Source organism: Colobus angolensis, unplaced genomic scaffold, assembly GCF_000951035.1.
Source record: "Colobus angolensis palliatus isolate OR3802 unplaced genomic scaffold, Cang.pa_1.0 Scaffold7, whole genome shotgun sequence".
NCBI classification, from domain to species: domain Eukaryota; kingdom Metazoa; phylum Chordata; class Mammalia; order Primates; family Cercopithecidae; genus Colobus; species Colobus angolensis.
This window is the reverse complement of record NW_012120709.1, coordinates 864,472-886,977: the sequence shown is the minus strand read 5'-3', so window position 1 is coordinate 886,977 and position 22,506 is coordinate 864,472. Positions and strand designations below refer to the sequence as shown.

The following is a 22,506-nucleotide window of genomic DNA, read 5'->3' as shown; positions in this document are numbered from 1 at the left end:
GAGATGAAAGCTTTTAGAGTTTTGTTTTGGTCAGACTATTCAGCTAACAAACTACGCTAACATTACATTTTCAACTTTCCAAGAATTGGGGATGAGCAAAGATCTAAAATATACCATTACTCAGAAAATAAGCTTAAAATGTCCAGTTCCATCAAAGAACAAAATAAAAGGCTACATGGTATAGTCAAAAGGTTCTTCAATGTCTCCTTACCTGGCCCTCTTGGCATGCAAGTCAAGGGCTAAGTGGCCCTGGAGAAGGTATCAGAAACCAGACTAGCCTGAATACCCCTCAGCTGCCTAAGAGGCTCCATCTTCAGAGACAGTGACAATAGGGGAGTTACTGAGGGAGGGGGTGACGGATTTGTCCTCTGTACTGAGCGTTACAGATAAGAGGAAAAGAATTTTCCTCTCCCTAGCACCTTTGTTCCATAACTTTCCTTTCATTTCATCTCTGATATAATAGGACAGAGATCAAAACACGAACTTCAAATCTCTTCTTTGCAGTGATATGTTCCTTTCACTGACAACATAGGAAAAAATAACTCTTTACTACCAAATATGCAGAAAAGTCTATTCCTTCAGGATCATAACATACATGGCAATTTAAAGCCTATTTTCATTTTCAAAACAGTGAGTCTTTCAATGGACTAGCCAATTAAATGATAAAATTTTTAAAAAAGGTCAACCTCACTTCAAGGTATACAATGTGTAACATTTTCTCTAGTATCCTATGCAACAGGTAACTGGATAATTTTTTCAAGTCAAGGATCTCAAAATAGATTTACAATAACTATTTGAAAAAAAAGTCTAAATCAATGTGATCAGCCATCATAATATAACATTTCTGGAGATTCTATCCCTATTCTGTGGATGCTGATCAAGTTCTACCTGGCAAGTGCCCAGGGGTCTTACAGTACAATATCTTAAAGGGAAAAAAAATCATGAAAATAGGGCTTTCAAGTGTATTACCCATTACCTCTTGTTTACAGAGCATATAAATGCATTTTATACTAATTCTATCACCATTTTGTACCTTCAGTTACTGTCTATTTTGGAATCATAATCTTGACTATGGAGAGCAAAGCATCTTCTTGGAAGAAAACTATCATGCGTTCTTGTATTATCTATATGTCTCTCCCCACTCCTGATTCAAACAACACATCATATTACCGATGTTCATGATGATTATCTGAACCATCAAGAAAATTTACATAAGGCAGGAGGTGAGGTAGTGGGGAGGGGATCAATCTTACAGAAAAACCACCACCAAAAGTATTTGCCTTCAACTACACAGAAATTCACATCTTCAGAGTAACACAGTTTCCAGGCAATCCAAATAGTCAAAGACTTACTGTGGGCTACATTTTTAATACTTTACCTAATGATAACATGATAATGATGATGACTGTAGCAGTTTAATACAGGTCTGTAAATTCTTTGACACACCTGTAGAAAGGTGGATCCACATCCTTGAATTTAGGCAGGCTTGTAAGTCCACTTGGCCAAGAGAAAATAGAGGAGTAACTCTATGTGTCTTCCAAAATTAAATCATAAAAGGCAATGCAGTTTCCATCCAATTTCCTGGAATACTCACACCTGGAGCCCTATGCCACCATAAAAGATTCTAACTAGCCCGATCCTGTAAGGAAGCTAAGCCATGTGGAAAGGCAACTTGTTGACACTCTAGTCTGCAGACGTAGTCTTCAAGTCATCCCAGTCCAGGTGCCAGACATGTGAATCCAGTCACAAACCACCCATGCGCTCCCAGCCTTCTTGCCCCAGAAATCCTAGGAATGATGGAGCAGAGACAGGGCATCCTACAGTGCCTTGCCTGAAGTCCAGACCCACAGAATCTATAAGCATAATAAAATGTTGCAATAGTAACTGCAACAACCATGATAACTAACACTTAACTCTTCTAATTTGTCAAATATTGTTCTTATACCTAGCATGTAATTCTCCTAACCATTTTTTGAGGCAGGTGTAATTAAGAGCCCTACATATCACATGAGGAAAGTCTACTTGACAGAGAGGTTAAGTAATTTAGCCAAGATTATAAAGCTAATGAGTGGCACAGGTCAGGTGTGAATACGGGTTTCCAGCTCTGGAGTCTTAACCATTAAGCTCCACAGGTAATTACTGAAATAATAATAAAAAAAAGATATCCAAAGAGCACATCACAATTTGCCCATTAGGGTCCTCTTCCCACCATCAGGCAGGACATTACATCATACTTTCTCAATTTAAACAGAGTTCTAGTAAGATAACCCCAGACTTCTATTAATTCTTTGGTTGCCCCTTTGCCCACCATATCCTCCTAATCTGTATTTAGCCACCCTCCCCAGCAGAGAACTCTTCTAAGCTTCTAGAAGTCATGATATCTGCGATTTAAGCTCATTTTAAAGTGAAAATAAAATAAATGCTTGAAAGACAGTTATGAATCCTTTCTTCTCTTCCTAGAGCAGAATGAACCCAGTTCATTTGTTTTTTGTTTTCTAACGTCTTAATACACTACATTCCTTTTAGAATATGAATTCCATAGGGAGCAAAGGATATATACCCCACACCTAGCCCAGTTCCTGGCACGTGACAGATCCTCAAATATCAGATGGATGAACTATATATCCTTTTATTGTAATCCCATCAAATTCTCCACCTCAGTATGGACTTGCACAATCCAAAGTTATTCACTCAACAGATATTTAAAGAGGAGTGAGTGATTCTGTATCCAAATTTCTGCCTAATTCATATCCTGTCCAAAATAAGAAATGTCACGCTCCCTAATGTCTCTTCTATAAGAGCAATTGAAAATATTCAAAGTAAATTTAATTAGCATAATTGTGACTGCTGCCTAAATAAATTACTAAATTTAATACAAGAAATTCAGTATTTTATTTTATGAACAATTACACATAACCCATTTTTTCTGTTCCTAACCTAATAAAGTGATTTTAGTCACTTAATAAATGTCACTAAAATATAAATATTTGTCTTTATTTCAATTTTTTTCTCCAAACTCCTGGAATTTATTTTGGAGAAATTTGAAAGTAAGAAATGTTAGAATTTGGGGAAACGTAATGCCTCAACTCAGGGCTAAGCTAATATGTATCTCAAAGTAGACTTTTCAGACTCTATTCTTAAGTTTTTTGATGAATATCATACAGGATCAACTCTAAAAGTCAGCTAAGGTAAATTTATTCACCATTTTTATGCCACTTACCACTCATTTTTGATCTGCCAGGCCAGTCAATACCACAGGAAGATAAGTCTGACAGGATTATGTCCTTTAACAAACCTACTAGTTTAAACAAACCTGACACCGCCATTATCTTCAAGGTTTGTATAAATGGTTTTGTGACGCTTTTAAAATTACTTTCCCAGGTGTCTTAATTGAAGCTTACTGTGATTTCAGAAGGCATTTTCTTTGACTCTTTTAGATAAAAGGACCATTAGACCATTTCTCTTTTCAAGAAGCTAGATTGGTTTTACATGTGTTTTTCTGCAATGAATTTAATGCTACACATTGAGTGCTGCATCCACTAATTTCCATAAAAAGCACATTTCCTAATCTCTTTGTCTGCCCTTCTTCTATCTTCCAGCCTTTCCCACATCACCAGGATGAGCAATCAACCTATAACTGCAATAATATTTAGGAGCCAGTCCCTCAGGAAACAGGGCCTTACCAGAGGATTTCATATTCTCTACTTTTCCCAAGACCCCCAGATAGAGGAGGCTTGCTCACAAAACACTTGGTTCTCAGAGCCCTCCAGAACACAGCCCGTGTCAGAAAGGAAAAGGCCTGCCTCACACCTGCTTTCAGGGGTCACATTCCTGGGTCATACCACCCAGAGCAGCGCTCACAGCTAAGCAGCAGCAGCTGAATGTGAGATGCCTCCTTCCTCCCTGGCACGTGGCCACAGGGTGTGTGCAGAGCCCTACCTCACAAAGAGAAAGCAAAGCGAGCTTGGAAGACAAGATACCTATCATCCCTGTCTTGCTGGGCCTATTCTGAGAAGGGTGGAGGAAAGGTGGGAGGAAGGAGGGAAAGAAGGAAGGGCAGATTAGGTCAGAAGAGGTACAAGAAAACAGAAGTGGGAAGACCTGTTATGTGAGTGGCTATCACAGTAGTCCAGGAAACAGGTAATTAGCCCTTAAACTGGTTTAGCTGTAGAGACATGCAAAGGAAGGGAAGTAGGCAAGAAGTATTTTGGAGGTCAACTGCAAGGACCTAAAGACTGACTGGGTATAGGGTGGGCAAGGAAATGAACCTTATTACAGTTTACAGAACACTTTCAAAGGAAACAATAGTTAGGATGATGCAGTGTGGAATGGTATCTGAGCATGTCCAAACACTGGAGAGATGAACAAGGGCCAGCTTCCTGCCTCTCGTTGACAAAGGTTGGTTCAACAGTGGAACAGATCCAGAGTGGAGAAGTTCAGGCTGACCTCTGATGGTCCTCTTCAGGAGGACCTTTCTGTGATAATTCCACCCAAGCATTTCTATTTGCTTCTCTCAAGGACCAGATCCCTGGAAGAATCCTATGAATGGAACATCCCTAGAAACAGCAGACATTTCTTGATAATGGCCTGGTAAGCTTTGCCACCAACATAACTCAGTTGCCATGCTGACCCAGCTTTCAAATGGAATGAGCCTCCAAAAACAGCAGTGGTTAAAATGAGGTCCAAGTGAATAGAGCATTCCCAATCAGTTCACACAAGCCCTCCAAGGGAGATGTGGTATATTTCATTCAAAAATGTGTCCCTGTCTTATCATCTGAAGCCCTGTGGTGTTGCCATCAGACAACAGAGCTAATCTCACTGGAGAACAACATTCCTCAATAGAAATTGCTGCAATGATGGAAATGGCTATTAAGCACTTGAACTGTGGCTAGTGTGACTGAGGGCCTGAATTTTTCATTTTGTTTAATTTTCATTAAGTTAAACAGCCACGAGTGACTAGTGGTTACTATGGACAGTGTAGGTCTAGAACTTTAAAAAAATAGATGTGGGCCAGATCACATCTGTCCTAAACTGCCAGGAAAAAAAAAAAAATGTCATGGAGTTATATTTCTCTACTCTGAGGAAGCTGAATATTTCAACATCTGCTCAAGCGGACTTTCCTTGTTATTACTACAACTACTTATCAATGTGCCTCCAAAACGTTTCCATTTGGAAGGCCCTCCGAGACCCTACCTTAACCATCCATCCACTGCATGAACATTCTTCATGACATCCCTGAGTATGTCTGTGGTCCCTTCATATGTCTATACAACCGTTACCAAGTCCCCCAAGCAGCAGTGAAACTTACGGTCAGGAGAGGCGGAGCACCCTAAATCCAGAGACACTGCTCCAAAAAGATACTGAGGATGCAGAAAATAATTTTAAGAAAATCATTTTATACGAAATTTCACCTCTTATGAAGCTCTTTCACATGCACTATGTCATTTAAGCCACACAATAACCTTAAAAGATAAATATTTAGTAAAAACACTTATTTTACAGAGCCTAAGTGATTTACCAAGGCAATATGGTAGCCACATACCCAGTCGGGGCATGTCTTCCAAGGAGCAAGAGACATATGATAGAAGAAAAAGTCATGGTCAGGAAAGTGAGGCACAAAAGAACAGTGATTAGAGGAAGAAATATAGCTATATCAACTAATAACCTTAGAAATTGATCTATTTCAAACTCAATTGCTTGTAGATGAACAAACTCCATTCCAAAGGGTAAGCATCTCAGTCCAGGCTATGTTTTAAAATGGTCATTCTTAACATGTGTTTCCAGGACCAGCAGCGTCAGCATTGCTTGGAAATGTGTTAGAAATGCAAAGTCTTAGGCCCTATCCTCAATCAACCAAGGAAACAGAAACTCTAAGTGTGCGGCCCAGCAATCTGTGTTTCAATAAGCCCTCTGGGGTATTCTGATGCTCAATCACATTTGAGAACAACTGTCCTGGAATTGTACATCTAAGACCCAATTAATTTCCTCTGAGAAGTAAACAACTTGGTCATCAAGAAGGAAACAGAGCTGCCAGTTATGAAATTTGAGACACAGCCTGGTGACATCAGCCCTGACTTACTGCACCTACAGTACCAAGCACCATAAACTCTGAGCTAGCCTTGTGAACGCAGTGCCAGCTCCTCCCACCTCCTGTGCTCAGGGGCACAGAGGAAATCATTCTTTCATTGCAAATCATACTTTTATAGATGCAAAGAAAGGTTTATTATACAGATAGTAACAGATTGTGAATAGAGCATCCTATCTTCTATCTCATTCACTAAGTAGTATTTGGTACATGACACAGTACTCCCAACTGTGAAAAGGAACACTTCCATGAGTAAGAATCGGGGTTCCACGTTCTCAAAGAAGGTTCTCAAAGAAGATACATGTGAATTTACATATCATTAAAGTGATTTGCGTTGCCTCTCTGCTGTTTTAATAATAATAATGGTAGCAGGCATTTATTGAATGCTTTCAACGTGCCTAGCATTGTGCGCATTGCTTCACTTTGCCCTCATGCAGCTCCATGAGGGAAGAACTATTATTTTCCCCATTTTACTCATGAGGCTTCAGCATGTACAATTCCGAGGTCACACAGCAAGGAGGCGGCAGGGCCAGGATACAAGCAGAGCTACCTGTTCTCAATCCAAAATACTACCTCTCCTTTTTCATTTTAACATATACATAACTCTTAATCTATTCAACTTCATTCATACTGTTTATGTTACTGAGTTTTAAGTACTGTGTTTTCACCTTCTTTTAAGCTATCATGCCATGTACTGTTCAAAAAGGTCCTCAACCACTCAGTTTATGCCAACTCAATCAGTATGTGCTCAAGAATCAGAGTAACACACTCTAAAGAATTCATGGCAATAAAGATCCAAAACTGGATCAAAAGCAAACCAATTTTATTCCCACCATGCTTGAGCAGCATGCTCAGGGAAGCCCTCCCTGACCACCTGGACCAAAGCGAGCCCTCTCTCCTCTCTGTTCAGAGCTCCCACGGTACATCACATGTGTCCCTATCATAGTAGTAACACATGGTAATGTCCACATGCCACACCGCTAATCTGTGAGCACTTCAGAGTGGGAACTACACCTGATAGTCCATCTGTGCACATTCAAGACCTAATAGATGGTTTATAAGATCAACAGCAAGACATATAAACTCTCAAGAGGGATAAAAGTGAACTATAACTTAAAAATAAAATGTAAAACTATAAAACTTTTAGAAGAAAACACAGCAGAAAATGTTTGAGACATGGGTCTAGGCAAAATGTTCTTAGATGTGACACCAAATGCACCATCCTTAAAGAAAAAAGGAATCTATAAACTGTACTTTATCAAAATTAAAAATCTTTGATCTGCAAAAGACCTTGGTAAGGACATAAAAAGACATGCTACATACTTGGGAAAATATATGTGCAATCCACACATCTGACTAAGGACTTGTATCTGGAATATATAAAGAACTCTTAAAGCCCTACAGTAAAATAAATAATCCAGTTAGGGAATGGGCAAAAGGCATGAATAGTTATTTCACCAAAGAGGACATATGGATAGCAAATAAGCACATAAAAAAGACAGACATTCAACATAATGAGCCATTAGGGTAATGCAAATTAAAACCATGATAAGATTAGAACACCTATTAGGACAACTAAAATAAAAAATAGTGATAACATTAAATGCTAGTGAGGATGCAGATAAACTGGATCTCTCATAAACTGCTCATAGGAATGTAAAATGGCGCAGACATTCTGGAAAAGTTTGGCAATTTCTTAAAAAACTAAACACACACTTACCATACAATCCACCCATCACAATCACAGGCATTTATGCCAGAGAAATGAAAACTTATGTTCACACAAACACCTATATATAAATGTTCATAAAAACTTCATGTGTAATAGTCATGAAGTGGAAAAAACCCATAGGTGAATGGTTAAACCAACCATAGTACATCCATACCATGGAATACTACTCAGCAATGAAAACAAACAAACTATTGATAGATGCAAAAATTTGAATGGATCTCCAGGGCATTATGCTGAGCGAAAAGTCAATCTCAAAAGCTCACATACTACATGCTTGTATTTATGTAACATTCTCAAAATGACAAATTATAGATATGGTGAACAGGAGTAGTGGTTGCTAAGCGTTTAGCAACAGGGTGAGGGTGGGGAGAAGAGGGCCCACGCAACTATAGAGGTGTAGCATAAGGGAGATCATTGGGGTAATAGAATGGTCTGTATCTTGATTGTGGTGGCGGTTACATGAATCTACACATGAAAAAATGCACAGAAGTACACACATAGAAATACAAATTTTACATGTGCATGTGAAGCTGGTGAAATCTGAATATGCTCTGTGGACTGTACCAATGTCAATTTCCTGGTTCTGCTATTGTACTATGGTTATGCAAGATGTTACCAATAGGGGAAACTGGGTGAAGGGTACACAGGACCTCTCTACTATTTTTGCAACTTCCTATGAAGCTATGATCATTTCAAAAAGAAAACTTAAAAAAAAGTAAATAGCAGACATTTTACTTAAAAACAAAATGACAAAATAGAGGTATAGAGCTGCAATACTGGCCAGTGAGGTCTCAAACACAGGTTTAAACACACACCTTAGGATGACAGTTTTTGAAAACTTAAATCTAATTCTCTAGTATCTTAACAGCAATACATTTTCAACACCTTACAGCTACTCTCCTACTCCCTCCTAAAAGATGGGAGGAAATGCCTGATGTGTGAGCCCCTTTAGGAATCCAGGAGTCCTGTGCTGAGTGTCCAAAATGAATATACCCTAAGGTTTCACAAGGCCTGGCCATGAGGGCAGAGCCAAGGGCCTCACAAGTTAAAGGAGAACTCAGCTTGGTGCCAATACATAAAGCAAGAGTAGGAGTGGCTTCCTTCCAGCAAAAGTAGAGGACTGCCCTACCCACAATGGCCAAGATTTACATTGTACCTCTCCTCCAAGACAAAACAAAGCCAAGCCAACAAAATTAACTTTAAAAAAATCACTAGGCAAACAAAAAAAACAAAACAAAACATAAAACCACAACAACCTCAGACTATTTCCAACAAACCTTGTAATCAAATATCTCCCTTTACTTGACCTCCACGCTACCCCTTGCTTTTCGAGGATTTTATTACCTACTAAATTCTGAGTCATAAGAATCTGCCAAGATTAATGAAAAATAGGAGAAAAATTATTCAAAACACTGCAGAATTTTCTGACCTGAGCTTCCTTATGCATTTAAAATGCAGATAGCCACACACCCCCACCACCAAAAAAAAAAGAAAAGTAAAAAGGTTACTTTGGGGTATATATCAGAAATATTAGCAGGTCTTACAAAGTTACTTTTTAATTTATTGGCCTGAAAAATCAAACTTTTACCATTTTCACTAGCAATTCCCATTTCATGTCATTAATTATTTTTTCAAAAGTCTTACATTATATAGTGTTTTATCATTTTCAAAGCATTTTCACAAATTACTATGAGTAAGTGTAGCCCTGATACCTAGAGGCTGTACTTTTCGACAGAACTCTCACCAGCCAGTCGGCTCATTTCAATTAGTTCAGCCATCTTTTCCCTAGACCCTGGGTCCACACTTTTCCACAGGGGTAGACATCAGAAAAGCTGAGTTCTACCCACAACAGCCTCTAGACTAACTGGCCCAGGGCAAGACACTCTCAAGTCTGATCAGCAGAGTGCCTTCCCATAAAATCACTCACATTTCTGCATTCATGTGCTTTTCTTAACGACAGCACTTTAAAATCTCATTTAAACCGAAAAATCGTCCATTAGCCTCCGTGAAAAGATGTATTTTTAAACGCTTTGATCTCCATATGCCCTTTGGAACATTAGTATTCTACATCCTCCATCATCTGCAAAGAACCTGAAAGACCAAGACTTCGTGCATTTTAAAAAGAAGGGGGAGGGAAAGGGAAGTTACAGGTACAGCACCTTCTCTCCTGTTCACCTACAGGTTTACAAAGGTTTCCTTATTTATCTTGAAAAATGCATCACAGAAAAACAAAAGTGCACTCCAAGACCTAAACATTCTCATTCTTCCCCCCCAACCCCCACCACCATCATAAGGAAAAGCAGAGCCTGCATAAAGCCTTCTACTCTATGTCCTACTCTTTTCATTCTGGTCGAATCGGTGTTTTCCTTCATTCTAGTCAAATCAGTGCTTTTCCACCCTTTACTAACAGTTCAAAGTATATTAAACTACTGTTCCCACATTATTCTCATAAAGAGCCTTCAAAGTAATACACTGTAAGGCTCAGAGCACCTTACTAGGAAGTAAATGTCAGTTGCTCTAGATTCTTTAAGACCTTGCAATCTTGAGAGCTCCTTAATCGTTAACCTGGGTCTGACTTCCACAGCAGCCGGGGCCCACGAGTGGTAGGCAGCCAGGGGAAATCTCAGCCAGTTTGGCAGTGACCCATTAGGCCAGTTTTGGAAGCAGGGAGCCAAGATTGTTTAATATTTCAAGCCCTGACTTTTTGTTTCCCGAAAAGGAAGGAAATTTTCTGGAACTGTAGCTATTAATATCCCTCTGTTCTGGTTTAATTCGTTTATGGTGAGCAGGTTAGCACGTTACTGTTTTGGTTAGCCGAAAGCAACTTCGAGGTATCACAACTGGCTCTCCAGACTACGTACCCCACCATCACCAAGGCCTTCTATAAGCAGTACAAAAACTAAATTCTCACAACATGCCTCAGGAGAAGAAAATGGGCAACCAAGGCCTCACAGAGAAAGGGAGCTGAGGGAACACGGGGACAAAATGTTGGGTCCAAATCGCATCCTTTCAGAAGGCCGCACGCTCAGGGCCCACCTCTGAAACCCCAGTCCAGGTGATCTACACGCTAGCCCGGCCGAAAGGTGTTTGCCACTCAGAGACAGGAAACCAACACCGAAGCCAAAAAGGCAAAAATCTTCGGAAAAAAATGGAAAGGGAAAGTCTTCCTAGTCATCAGTCAAGATAGAAGAGCAGGGTGCGCAAGGCGCGTTAAGCTTTGAGCAGAGACCCGGGATTCTCGGCCTGGGGCTCTGAAGAGGGAAACTTGGACACGTCGCCGCGAACGCAGTCCAGGTGGGGGAGGCCCTAGAGGTGCGCGCCGGGGCTCGTCGGCTCTGCCGCCGCGTCCTCCAGCCCGGCCGCCTATGGGGCACCCTCGGCCCCTGTACCGGCACTGGGCCCGAGCTCCGCTCGGCTGTCATCGGCCGACGTGCCGCTCTCCCTCCTGCCACAATGTCACATTCCAAGAAAAAACGGTTCCATTTGGAAAGTTTAAATGTTTTCCCCCTGAAAGCAGATTATTGTAAAGGCAGCCTTAACAGGCAAGCGGGAGCTGGATGTAACTCGCCAGTTTGTCAAAGAAACTTGTCTGGGGAGAGAACAAAGAAGGAGCAGCAGCTAACGCGACCCGAACGTCTGGGGCTGGGATGCGACCCTTTCGTCGCCCCCACCCGCCAGAGCCGGGTCTGGCCGGCGGGCAGAACGGGTCCAGTCCCGAGAACCGGAGCCCGTCGGGCGGGCCGGTGCGCGCGCCTTTGTCTCGCGCCGGGGGAAGCGGCACCGGACACCCCTTCCGTCCCCTCCCTCGCCGCGAGACCCGCGCACGGGCGCGCCTCGGCGTATCGGGCCATATGGCTGCGCCCCTCCGGAAAGGCCAGCCCTGCGTCGGGCGCGCCGCACCCCGGGGCCCAAACCCCGGGGCCACGACTTCAGTCTACGTGGGTCGCGGGGCGGCAAGGCACTGAGGCCCTGTCCGCAGGCAACTGGACCTGGAGCAGGTCAAGGGAACCCGCTTAAAAACAACAATCTGGGATCTCAGCCCCGGGCCCCCAGGAGCTGCCCCATTTCCTGAGCAGCAGGGGCCAGGGGAGCCCGGGGCGACTGGGTTCTTCGCGTGGGAAACTCGGAGGCGCCCTCCCGGCACCTCGAGTGGGGGCTGGTTACCTTTCAACGCAGGCTCACAAGTTCCCCGGCGCAACTTTGCCTTCCACATGAGGCGATCATGGCTAGTTCACTCCCTCGGCTGGGGAAGGCGGCCGCTGGGCAGTGCTCTGGACATGGCCTGGGGCAGCGCCGGGAAGAGGCGCCGGACAATCAACCCCATTCACACAGGGCTTCACCTCCAGCCCCAAACGCTACAACCGCTGCTGTGTCCTAGAGCTTCTCGCGCGCTCCCGCCGCCGTCCCCGCTCCTCGCTCCCCGCGCGCGGGCCGGGGAGGGTCGCCTGGGCTCTTCACTATAACCCTACACTCCACCCCGCCGTGGCGCCCGGCCGCTGGGCCCTAGAGCCCGTCTGCAGACACCCGCCGCCCCTCCCCGGGCCGCGAGACTGCCAGACCGAAATTGCCCGGAGCTCAAGCTGACGTGTCTCCCTGAGACTTAGGAGGGCGACAGCCTCCCTTGCTTTGTTCCCTGCCGGGTTTTGATTAATTTCAGAGTCACCAGTTCTCCCTCCACTTTGTCTTCCTTCCCACCAGCCCAATGTAGGCCAAAATTCTGTTTCCGGATCTGCCAAAAAGTCTAAATCTGCTTAGGCTGGTTTTTTTTTCTTTCTTCTTCTTCTTAAGTGGAATTTCCAGGTTGAAAGTGGCCACACTTTTCTCAGCATGCCCCAGGCCCCAGTGCTTCCATCTCGCACTTGAGATTGGGCGATAAGCTGCTACTATGTGCTCTGCTGACAAACAGAAGGGACAAAACAGACCTGACGGCCTTGGATATTAAATGTGTTCGCAGAACCGTACATCCTCTGGCCACAAATCCCCAGGCTGTTATCTGCCTGAGCAGAGGTAAAGAAAGTAAGCAACTCTGGGAAAATGTTGCCCCACCTCATAAAATCAGGCTGTGCTAAGAACTACTCATTCACCTCATTATATTGGTTTATACTCGCTGCTTTCTGGATCCCTGTTCTGGGGTGCCCGAGCGTGCCCCATAGCACTTCTGCCTAGCTATTTCTGGGCAGCTCTACTGCTTGGAGAAGAGAACGCCAGGTAACTGTGCAGTTGCTGCCCAGGATGTCAGTGGGAGAGTCAGCGCACACCAAGCCTCTCTTATCTGGTCCTCCCTGCCTCTGTTTACCTGTTCACTAGGCCGGGCCTTCAGGGACTCCTCCCTGGATTGTGGCAGTTCCCTAACCAGACTGTCAGCAGTTTTACATCTCATCAGTTCGGGTGGGTTGTGTGTCCTGATTCTGATTCCCCTGATGGGCCCTCCTACTGAGTAAACTGCTCTCAAGATAAAGCCCAAATGTAATCACTTAACAATTATTTATGAAATAACTACTCCATTTAAAGTCAGCTACCCTGGTACACACAAAAGAAATTTAGCACACAAAAGAAACTTAGAGCAGCTCACCATCCCTTCAAGGATCTGTTGTCTAAGAAGACAAGCTATGTGAACAGAAAACAGGCAAGCAAAAAAGCATGAGATCCAAGTACTGCAGATGCCTGGGAAAGGCGGAGAGAGGCACTAACTTTACACAGAAGGAAGAGCCTGGGAGGGTGGTGGTGTTCAGACACAGCAGGAAGAGGAAAAGACAGCACTGGGCAAGCAGAGGCAACAGCCAAGAGGGAGATGACAAGGTCTGAGTGCTTGGGAAGAAGTCATAGAGGAAAGAATTTTTACCAGAAAGGAGGAGGAAACAAGGGAAGGCAGAATAACAACGTCACAAGAATGTAGGCCTGGAAAGAATCGAAGAAAGTGTCAACCAAACCTTTCACTTGCCGGATGAAGAAGCTCAGGCATAGCTGTTGAATGACTTGTCCAATGTTACAGAACAAGTTTAGTAGCAAAGCCAGGGACAGAAACAACTTCTCCCTCAATGTGCCTTGTACTGCACATTGTGAACCCTGAATTGCAGATTCGGTGCTGAAGTGGTTATCTTATGGACAGTGAAGGGACCACTGGCATTTGCGTGAATTCCATACAAATTGGGGAAGAAGTGATGGATAGAAAAAGAAGAAAAGAAACTAATCTTTACTAATTGCCCACTCCTAGATACCATCCTATATTCTAGGAAGCAGCAGAATTTCCAAGTTACAACCATCAAGTTTAGAACAAAACAGGTATGAGCTGAGTCGGAGCTCCACCACTCAGTAGCTGTGTGACGTTGAGCAAGTGGTCTAACTTCTCTAAACCTCAGTATCCTTTTTGGCAAGATGAAGAAAATAGCATCTCACAGAGTGGTTGTGAAGACTGAATAAAGTAACAAATGTAAAATACTCAGCACAATGCCTGTGGTATTCAACATGCATTTGCTATTATTATTTCAAGAGACTATCTGGGATAGTTGCAGGAAGCAATGATAGGTGAGGTTGATAGAGGTGATAAAAAGGAAATGAGAGATACCATATCTTTGAAGATACCAAATGTCATAAAGAAAGATATCAAATCTTTGAAGCAAGATTTTATTATTCTCATTGACTCATTGTTTATCCTAGGGAAAAGGACAAAGTAATCAAGTTAACCTAGACTTCCTGTCATTGGAGCCCAGTGATAGGAAGAATAGATCTTGCAGTATTAGAAGAATGGATCATTAGACCAATGACAGATGAAGCACAGTTGAGAAGAGGAAACGGTTTGAAAAAGATGCTGAGTGGCTTACCTACTATCATCTGGGCAAGAGGAAACAAGGAACAAGGGACTGGGTTAGAAGTTGAGGACAGAAGTGCAGAGAAAAAGAGAGATGAAGCTTTGAAAATCGGTTCATTTGGAGAATGTCCACAACTGGAAAACAGGGAAAGAAGGAGGGAGAAGAGGAAGAATCTGGAGAAGTAGGAGAGTTGGGAAAACTTAAAGGCATGGAAGTCAGAGGAAGTTTCAAGAAGTGGGTCCCTCTATCAAATGCTACAGATTCTTAGACCCACAATGAAGTGCTAGGCACAGCTTGTGGGTTCAAAAATCTTCTGATTCAATCAGGTGGACCTAGCCTAGACTCCTCAAATTAATACCCAGTAGTCAGATACATGGAAGCACAGGCAGAAAGCACTGCTGGAGGCCAATGTTTCCCTCCAGTGTCTTAATTTCCTCATCTGTGAATAAGCTCTACATCAAATGCAGAAAACAAATCATCTTTTCAGGCCTTAACTTAGTTCCTGAATCTATTGTTCAGGAACTAAGGCCTGCAAAAAAATTTAAATTCCTCATGTTCCACCTCCCAATTTCTGAATCTCTAAAGGTGGAGTCCTGGAATCCACTCGAAATGACTCCTAGCACATTGAGGTTTCCAGCTGGCTCACTGGGGTTAGTCACAGCGCTCCTGCAATTCTCTTTCAGAAGTATTTACTACATCAGAGTGTAGTATGCTAAAGATAAAAGATGATGGTGAACATACTAGAGATTAGACACAAAGCATTATGGGAGCATAGAGGAATTATGCACAGGGGAAAAAGGGCAGGTTCCAAGAAATCCAGGTGCTGAGAGAAGGAGGAAATTTCTAGCAAAGGCATGGACACAAGGAAGGAAAGCATATACTGCCATGCTTCTAAACACCTTTTCTTTTAACTTCTTCTTTTTATAAACATCAAATGGTCACATCAACCCCAGAGTTAATAAGCCCCCATATGATGACCAGGTGAGAAGTTTTTTTCCAAGCTTTTCTTTCAGCTCTCTGTTTTACAATGGCAATACAGTAGACCCTTGCACAACACAGGTTTGAACAGTGCAGGTCAACTTACACACAGATCTTCCTCCACCTCTGCCACCCTGAGCCAGCAAGCCCAACCTACCCCTTCTTCCTCCTCAGCCTACTCAATGTGAAGATGACAAGGATGAATACTTTTATGATGATCGTCTCTTCCTTGTGATTTTCTTAATAACATTTTCTTTTCTATAGCTTATTCTTTATTGTAAGAATACAGTATTAATACATATAACATATGAAATATGTGTTAATCAACTGTTTATATTATTGGTAAGGCTTCCAGTCAACAGTAGGCTATTAGTAGTTAAGTTTTTGGGGAGTCAAAAGTTATATTTGGATTTTCAACTGTAGGAGGGGTCAGCGCCCATGACTCCTGCATTGTTCAAGGGTCAACTCTAGTGTGTTTTTTCTTGCCTTTTTCTAAATATAAAATCATATTCTCAAATAAGCTTTTTCACACAGCACATGTCTCCTCTGAAGATTCTGACACATGCCCTGCCCTGCAAACTGTTGGCAGGAGCATAATTCAGGGAATACTGACAGTGCCTAAAGCAGAGGGTGCTGTGTGTACATTGTCGTAAGGACAGCAAAGGGCAAGGGGATGAGTCCTTGTCAGGACCAGACTGACTCAGAGTGAAAGAATGAAAAACAAAAAGGAGGAAAATGTGGAGGGCAAGTGGGAAGATACACAAGGTACGACATTTGTGTAGTTCTGGAAATATCAGGTGCTTATGGATGAAGAAACTGCCCCGGAACAAATAAAATGTTATGCAACAGAAGAGTCATTTGAAAATCCCGCTCCATTTGAAGCTTACCAAGGACTCTGTGTGGATTATGAAAAAAGTTTCCCAACAAATATTTATTAAGTACCTACTGAGGACTAGGCTCTGTGCTACCAGGCTACACAGGTGGTTTGGCTGGATGATTAAGTTATAGATCTGAGGCCTGTTTGTCGGGATGTTTTTAGCTTCACACCCATAGTGACACACCAGTCTCTTCTTGCTTGACTGCTTTCTCCTGTAAGCATATTACCTAATACGCACTAAACACATAATTTTATCTATACAAACACAAGAAACTGAGGATAGATATGCTGATGTCCAGAGAAAATGCACCTGCACCAAATGGGGTTAGGAAGAAGAATGGAGACGTTGGCCCCAAACAAACCTGGTGTCAGGCCCGGACTCAGAGAGACCAGCTATAAATATAAAGATCCTGGCATGGAATAGATATTCAATACATGATGGTTATTTTAAACATTATTTGCTACCACTACTACAGAAACCTTGGGAGTACTGAAAACTTGTAATACTTCTTTGGCTGATATTACTGCAGGGTTTCTCAACCCTGGCCCTCTGACATTTGGGGCTGATGATTCTTTGTTGTGAGAGACTGCCCAGTGCATTGTAGGGATGGCCTCTACCCACTAGATGCCAGTGGCAACCACCCCCTCTACCTTCATTTATGAAAACAAAAACTGTCTCCAGACATTGCCAAATGTCCCCTAGGGGGCAAAATTGCCTCTGATTGAGAACCACTGAGTTAGTTGATTAATTGATGTTGCCCACTTGAAAAGAAGCTCCCAAGCTTCTAATCCTATTGATCATTCCATTGAGATACTGGGTGAATCCAATTACATACTAATAGACAGCAGCTTCAGTTCCATCCACCCTACAATATATCATTCTATTATGATTGCTTCCCTTTCCTCTTTTCATGAGCAAAAAACTAATCATGTTTTCCTCTCTGATTTCCAGTGATGATATAGACACGTTTTTGTTTCTAAAAATGGAATCATACTGAGTTTCTAAAACAACATAAAGCCACTATAAAAAATAAGGATTTTCACAATAGCTGAAGACAATGCAGATCAGAATGTTCACCCTAAAGAACCCTTGTAATCCCCATTTTGAAAGTAATTATTGGATGTTTATATTGAAAATGTACCTTTTCAGTTGACAGACAGAAAGAACAGTGAGAGAAATGACCCTTCCACAATCTGTACAGCAATTTTAGTTCTTCTCTCTCCAGAATATGCACTACAGACCAACAGGTCTTATACCTTTTTAAAAGCCAAGGAAAGACAGAGAAGTGGGGAAATTCTCACCATTCCCAATGGCTCCAGATGCTCTAGATGGTTCCATTTAGGAGAAAAATTTGTTTTACAGCATAAATTCAAAGTGACGGAAGAAGTTAAAATTCATGTCTTAAATGTTCTATAAGTTATTGATCAAGAAATCAGAAAGCATTTATTGCATCTCAGTCATAGAGCCAGTGTCATGAGTATCATGCTAGGTATAAGTCTTCAGAAAAGTCCAAAGTGTGGATTGGGAGAGAGAAGGAATAATTAGAAATAACTAGAAAAAATTAAGTCCTGGTCAGGCGCAGTGGCTCATGCCTGTAATCCCAGCACTTTGGGAGGCCAGGGAGGGGGAATCACTCGAGGTCATAAGTTGGAGACCAGCCTGGTCAACATGGTGAAACCCTGTCTCTACTAAAAATATAAAAATTAGCCGGGCATGGTGGAGGGCACCTGTAATCCCAGCTACTCAGGAGACTGAGGCAGGAGAATCACTTAAACCTGGGAGGCAGAGGTTACAGTGAGCCAAGATCATGTCACTGCGCTCCAGCCTGGGCGACAGAGTGAGACTGTCTCCAAAAAAAGAAAAAAGAAAAAATTAAGTCCTAAAGAGAGGATTAACTGAAAGCACAACAGAGTTTGAAAGAAGGCAAAGTATGTGAGAACTATAATGGTTCATTCATTCATTCATTTATTCAGAAATATTGGCAGGGCACATTGACTTTATTCCTGTAATCTCAGCACTTTGGGATGCCAAGGCGGGAAGATCTCTTGATGCCAGGAGCTCAAGAACAGCCTGAGCAACATAGTAAGACCCTGTCTCTACAAAAAAAAAAATTAAAAATTGACCAGGTGTGGTAGAGTTTGAGGTTACAGTGAGCTAGGATGGCACCATTGCACTCCAGTCTGGGTGACAGAATGACACCCTGTTCCCCCAACACCACCAAAAAAAATTATTGATTACATTGATAATCCATGTACTCTGCCAGATGCTCGAATACCCTGGTATGGGCTTTGTCTTACTAAAACATATAAATAAGTCTACAGTTACAAACTGGCCCATGTGCAATGAAGAAAAGGAGCAGACTGAGAGTGCAATAACAGAGGGGTTAACAATTAGGGAGAAAGTGGCCATTTAGAGAGGATGAAAAGGGAAGCCTTCTCCAAGGAGATATGTAAGTAAAGACTGAAAAGACAAGAAGGTGTGGCCACATAAAAGAGGCAGGAAGAGCATTCCAGGCCAAGCAAATATCATGTGCAAAGGTCTTGTGGCAGAAACGTTCTCAGAAAGTTCCAGGAACTTAAAGGAGGCAAAGGAAGTACAGTCCCTGCAGGTACCCTGTGCTAAGGATGCAGGGATGGCTGCGGAAAGTTCTTTAGGAATGTTACTTGTCTCCTTTACTTGGGTGTCTGGGAATGGCCCCTTTCTATTCAACCTATATGATGTAAGGTATATACAATAGGAGTTTCAAATTAAATAGAGGAGAGAAAGAGAACATAAGAAAATGGCCAGTTTGGGATAAACAACAATAAAAAGATTAAATGGAAACAACCTGAAAGTAGACATAGACTGTGGAGTCTATGTATTTGATTACAATATCTACCCAAAGGATGCAGCCTCGTTAGAGCTTTGACTGAGTCCTGTTGAAAACAGGAGAAGGGCCGGGCGCGGTGACTCACGCCTGTAATCCCAGCACTTTGGGAGGCCAAGGTGGGCGGATAACGAGGTCGGGAGATCGAGACCAGCCTGGCTAACACGGTGAAACCCCGTCTCTACTAAAAATGCAAAAAATTAGCCGGGCGTGGTGGCAGGCGCCTGTGGTCCCAGCTACTTGGGAGGCTGAGCCAGGAGAATGGCGTGAACCCGGGAGGCGGAGCTTGCAGTGAGCCGAGATCGCGCCACTGCACTCCAGCCTGGGCAGTTGAGCAAGACTCCGTCTCAAAAAAAAAAAAAAAAGAAAACAGGAGAAGACTCAGAATCTTCAGTGCCATTAGGGCCGTAGTTCTTAAACTTTAGCTGTATCAGTATCACCTGAAGGGCTTGGTAAAACACAGATTGCTGGGCCCCACTCCAGAGTTTCTGATTCGGTAGGCCTGGATGGGGCCCAAGAATTTGCATTTGCAAGTTCTCTGATGGTGCTGATGCTGCTTGTCCATGGACAACACTTTGAGGGTCTATATTTCTATGCACTCAGAATCTTAACCTAAATAACGCAGCAGGCACATGATATTGTAGGAGAAGAAAGATCATAATCCAGTTTTCTATGTTGAACTAGCACATATGGAGTGTCTCCTCCGAACCAGATTATTTCATTCATTATCTCATTCCATCAGTATGGTAGATATTATTGCCCATGTGTTACCCATGTGGACTGGAGGCTAGGCGAGGTCCTGTCAATTACCTGAGATCACATGCCTAATAAGTGACAGAGCCAAGATTCAAGTCTGTTTTTTGCAGAGCTCTGGCCCTTTTTTTTTGCACCTAAATGATGAAAACCTTTATTCTGCGTCAAGGTATCGGAAAATGAAGCTGCATTTGGGGGCACATTATAGATGAGGAATGATTCATATATGTTGAGTACAAAACTCAATTATAGTTGAGTACTAGCTGTACTCAGCTAGTACCAGATACCCCAAACTACAAATGCTTAAATAAAAGTAAGATATGATTTGCCATACTAAAAGTCTAGAAGTGAAATATGACAGAATTTAAACCAGCAGATACAAATGCAGCACCTATGTGTATATTTTTTAAAAATCAAATATTGGGGAAAAAAATCAAATATTGAGAAAAGCTCTGGCCTTAAACACATTTCACCTGAAATCCAACCAGAAAGCCAGTCCATGATTTTAGCAAATTTTAATTCATTGTATGAAAAAAACATTATGAATGCTAGGTGAATCCAGTGACAAAAAGGGCAACTTTTTGGTTAAAACCACAAAAGAAACTTGGTTTTCTCAGAACATTAATGAAAATATTTTAAGTCATTTTCAAAATGTCTAATTGATATGATCGTCACAAAAAAATATATCTAGTCTGTATAGAAATTCATCTTGAAATAAGAATGAGGCAGAATGTTTTTTTAAAGGGTTATGTATACATATGCCCTTCATATCAGTGTAACATGTCTGTGATCATCTTACAAACAAAACTCAAAATCAATTCAGAGAGCAGTGTGGCCTTGGAGACCACCCACACCCAACACAGTTGTACATACTGGGCTTTGCTATCAAGTTAAGGAGTGAGCAAATGAGTTCAGTGTCAAAGGTTATGTTTTCACAGTCATTCAAATTATATCCCAAAAACTTTTCTTGTATTCTCTACCTTTTGACATTTTTTTTTTCAAAAAACTGATTGCAGAGTATACAGGAATCCTGCTATACTTTATATGCTACTTTAGGTGTAGTCTAATTTTTTTTTTTAATTTATCATTGCTTAAAAATCTTCAAAATAGCTTAGTGAGGCTCATGACAGCGCTGGCCACATGGAGTAGCCTTTTGTTGCCTTTAAACACTGTCACACCATCTATGACTCTCCCATTGGTCTGAAGTGTACTGGCAAACTAAGCATCCTGTCAGACAAGCTAAAATTTGCTTTTTGCCAATCAGTTGAAAGTCCTGCATCTCTTCATTGATGTACTTTCTCTAGATATTGATAGGCAAAAGCACAAAGCATTTATTATGCATTCAATCATGTAGCTAAACAAAAAACTGAAGTCTCCTGAAGCTACTTAAACCAGCCGTTCCAAAACCTCCTGCCACCACTTTGTTCTGTTATACCATCAAAAACTTTCTCAACTATAAATGAAAGAATAAATGGTAGTGCTGCTCTCCAGATATTAGGCACTGCTCCATATCTTTGAACATTTGATTTTTTAGCTAATGACTGTGTCAAAAGCCTCAAAAAAACCTGAAATTAATTTGAAATTAATTAAATGAAATTAACAGATCCAAGATTCAAGTCTGTTTTTGCGAAACTCTTGCCTTTTTTTTTTTTTTTTTTTTTGAGATGGAGTCTCACTCTATTGCCCAGGCTAGAGTGTAGTGGTGCAGTCTTGGTGCACTGCAACTTCTGCCTCCCTGGTTCAAGTTAGTCTCCTGTCATCCTCCCAAATAGCTGGGATTACAGGCATGTGCCACCACGCTCAGCTAAATTTTGTATTTTTGGTAGAGACGGGGTTTCATCATGTTGGTCAGGCTGGTCCTGAACTCCTGACCTCAGGTGATCCATCTGCCTCAGCCTACCTAAGTGCTGGGAATACAGGCATGAGCAGCTCTTGCTCTTAACCACTATTTTATGTTGCCTCCCATCTCATGGGCACAAGAAATATGTTTCCTGACTCCAGACCTTACTTCCCGACTGGAAAGCACTCTGAGGCCTGCCCCATTGTGGTTAGTGATGAATCTAGACAGTTTTCACAGACTCCTGAGGACTCTTAGTGGCCTGAATTTGCTGCTAAGCTCTTCCCTTTCCTTATGGGAGACACTAAGAGCTATTTATTAAGCCTCCACGTAAACATTACACTAGGCATGTTATAGGCACTCTCTCTTTTTAAACCACCAGAGGCTGTTTCCTCTCTGTGGGAGGCAGTTACAGATTTTAAACCACAGGCTTAGCAGTCAGATGGGCCTGGAATCACCCCTTCTGCCACTTATTAGTCCTGTGATGTTGGCTGAACGATTTAAACTTCTGTAAAACCGTTTTTGTCATTTCATAAGCAGTGGTTACAGTAGTATCTACCTCAAGACT

The 22,506-nt window shown here is 42.2% G+C and overlaps 1 protein-coding gene across 3 annotated transcripts in view; it reads right to left on the bottom strand.

Moving 5' to 3' along the window:
* Positions 1-22,506, bottom strand: part of AMOTL1 (angiomotin like 1) — a 171,581-nt gene that overhangs the window by 96,976 nt on the left and 52,099 nt on the right. The window contains exon 1 of one of the 3 annotated variants that reach the window (XM_011926575.1): positions 11,982-12,282. The exons of 1 other annotated variant lie outside the window; for it this stretch is intronic. In XM_011926575.1, the coding sequence (XP_011781965.1) occupies positions 11,982-12,030 (49 nt within the window). In that variant the 5' untranslated portion in view covers positions 12,031-12,282. Of the gene's footprint in view, positions 1-11,981; positions 12,283-22,506 lie in introns of those variants that run through there. One more of the 3 variants, XM_011926576.1, reaches the window with a different exon arrangement.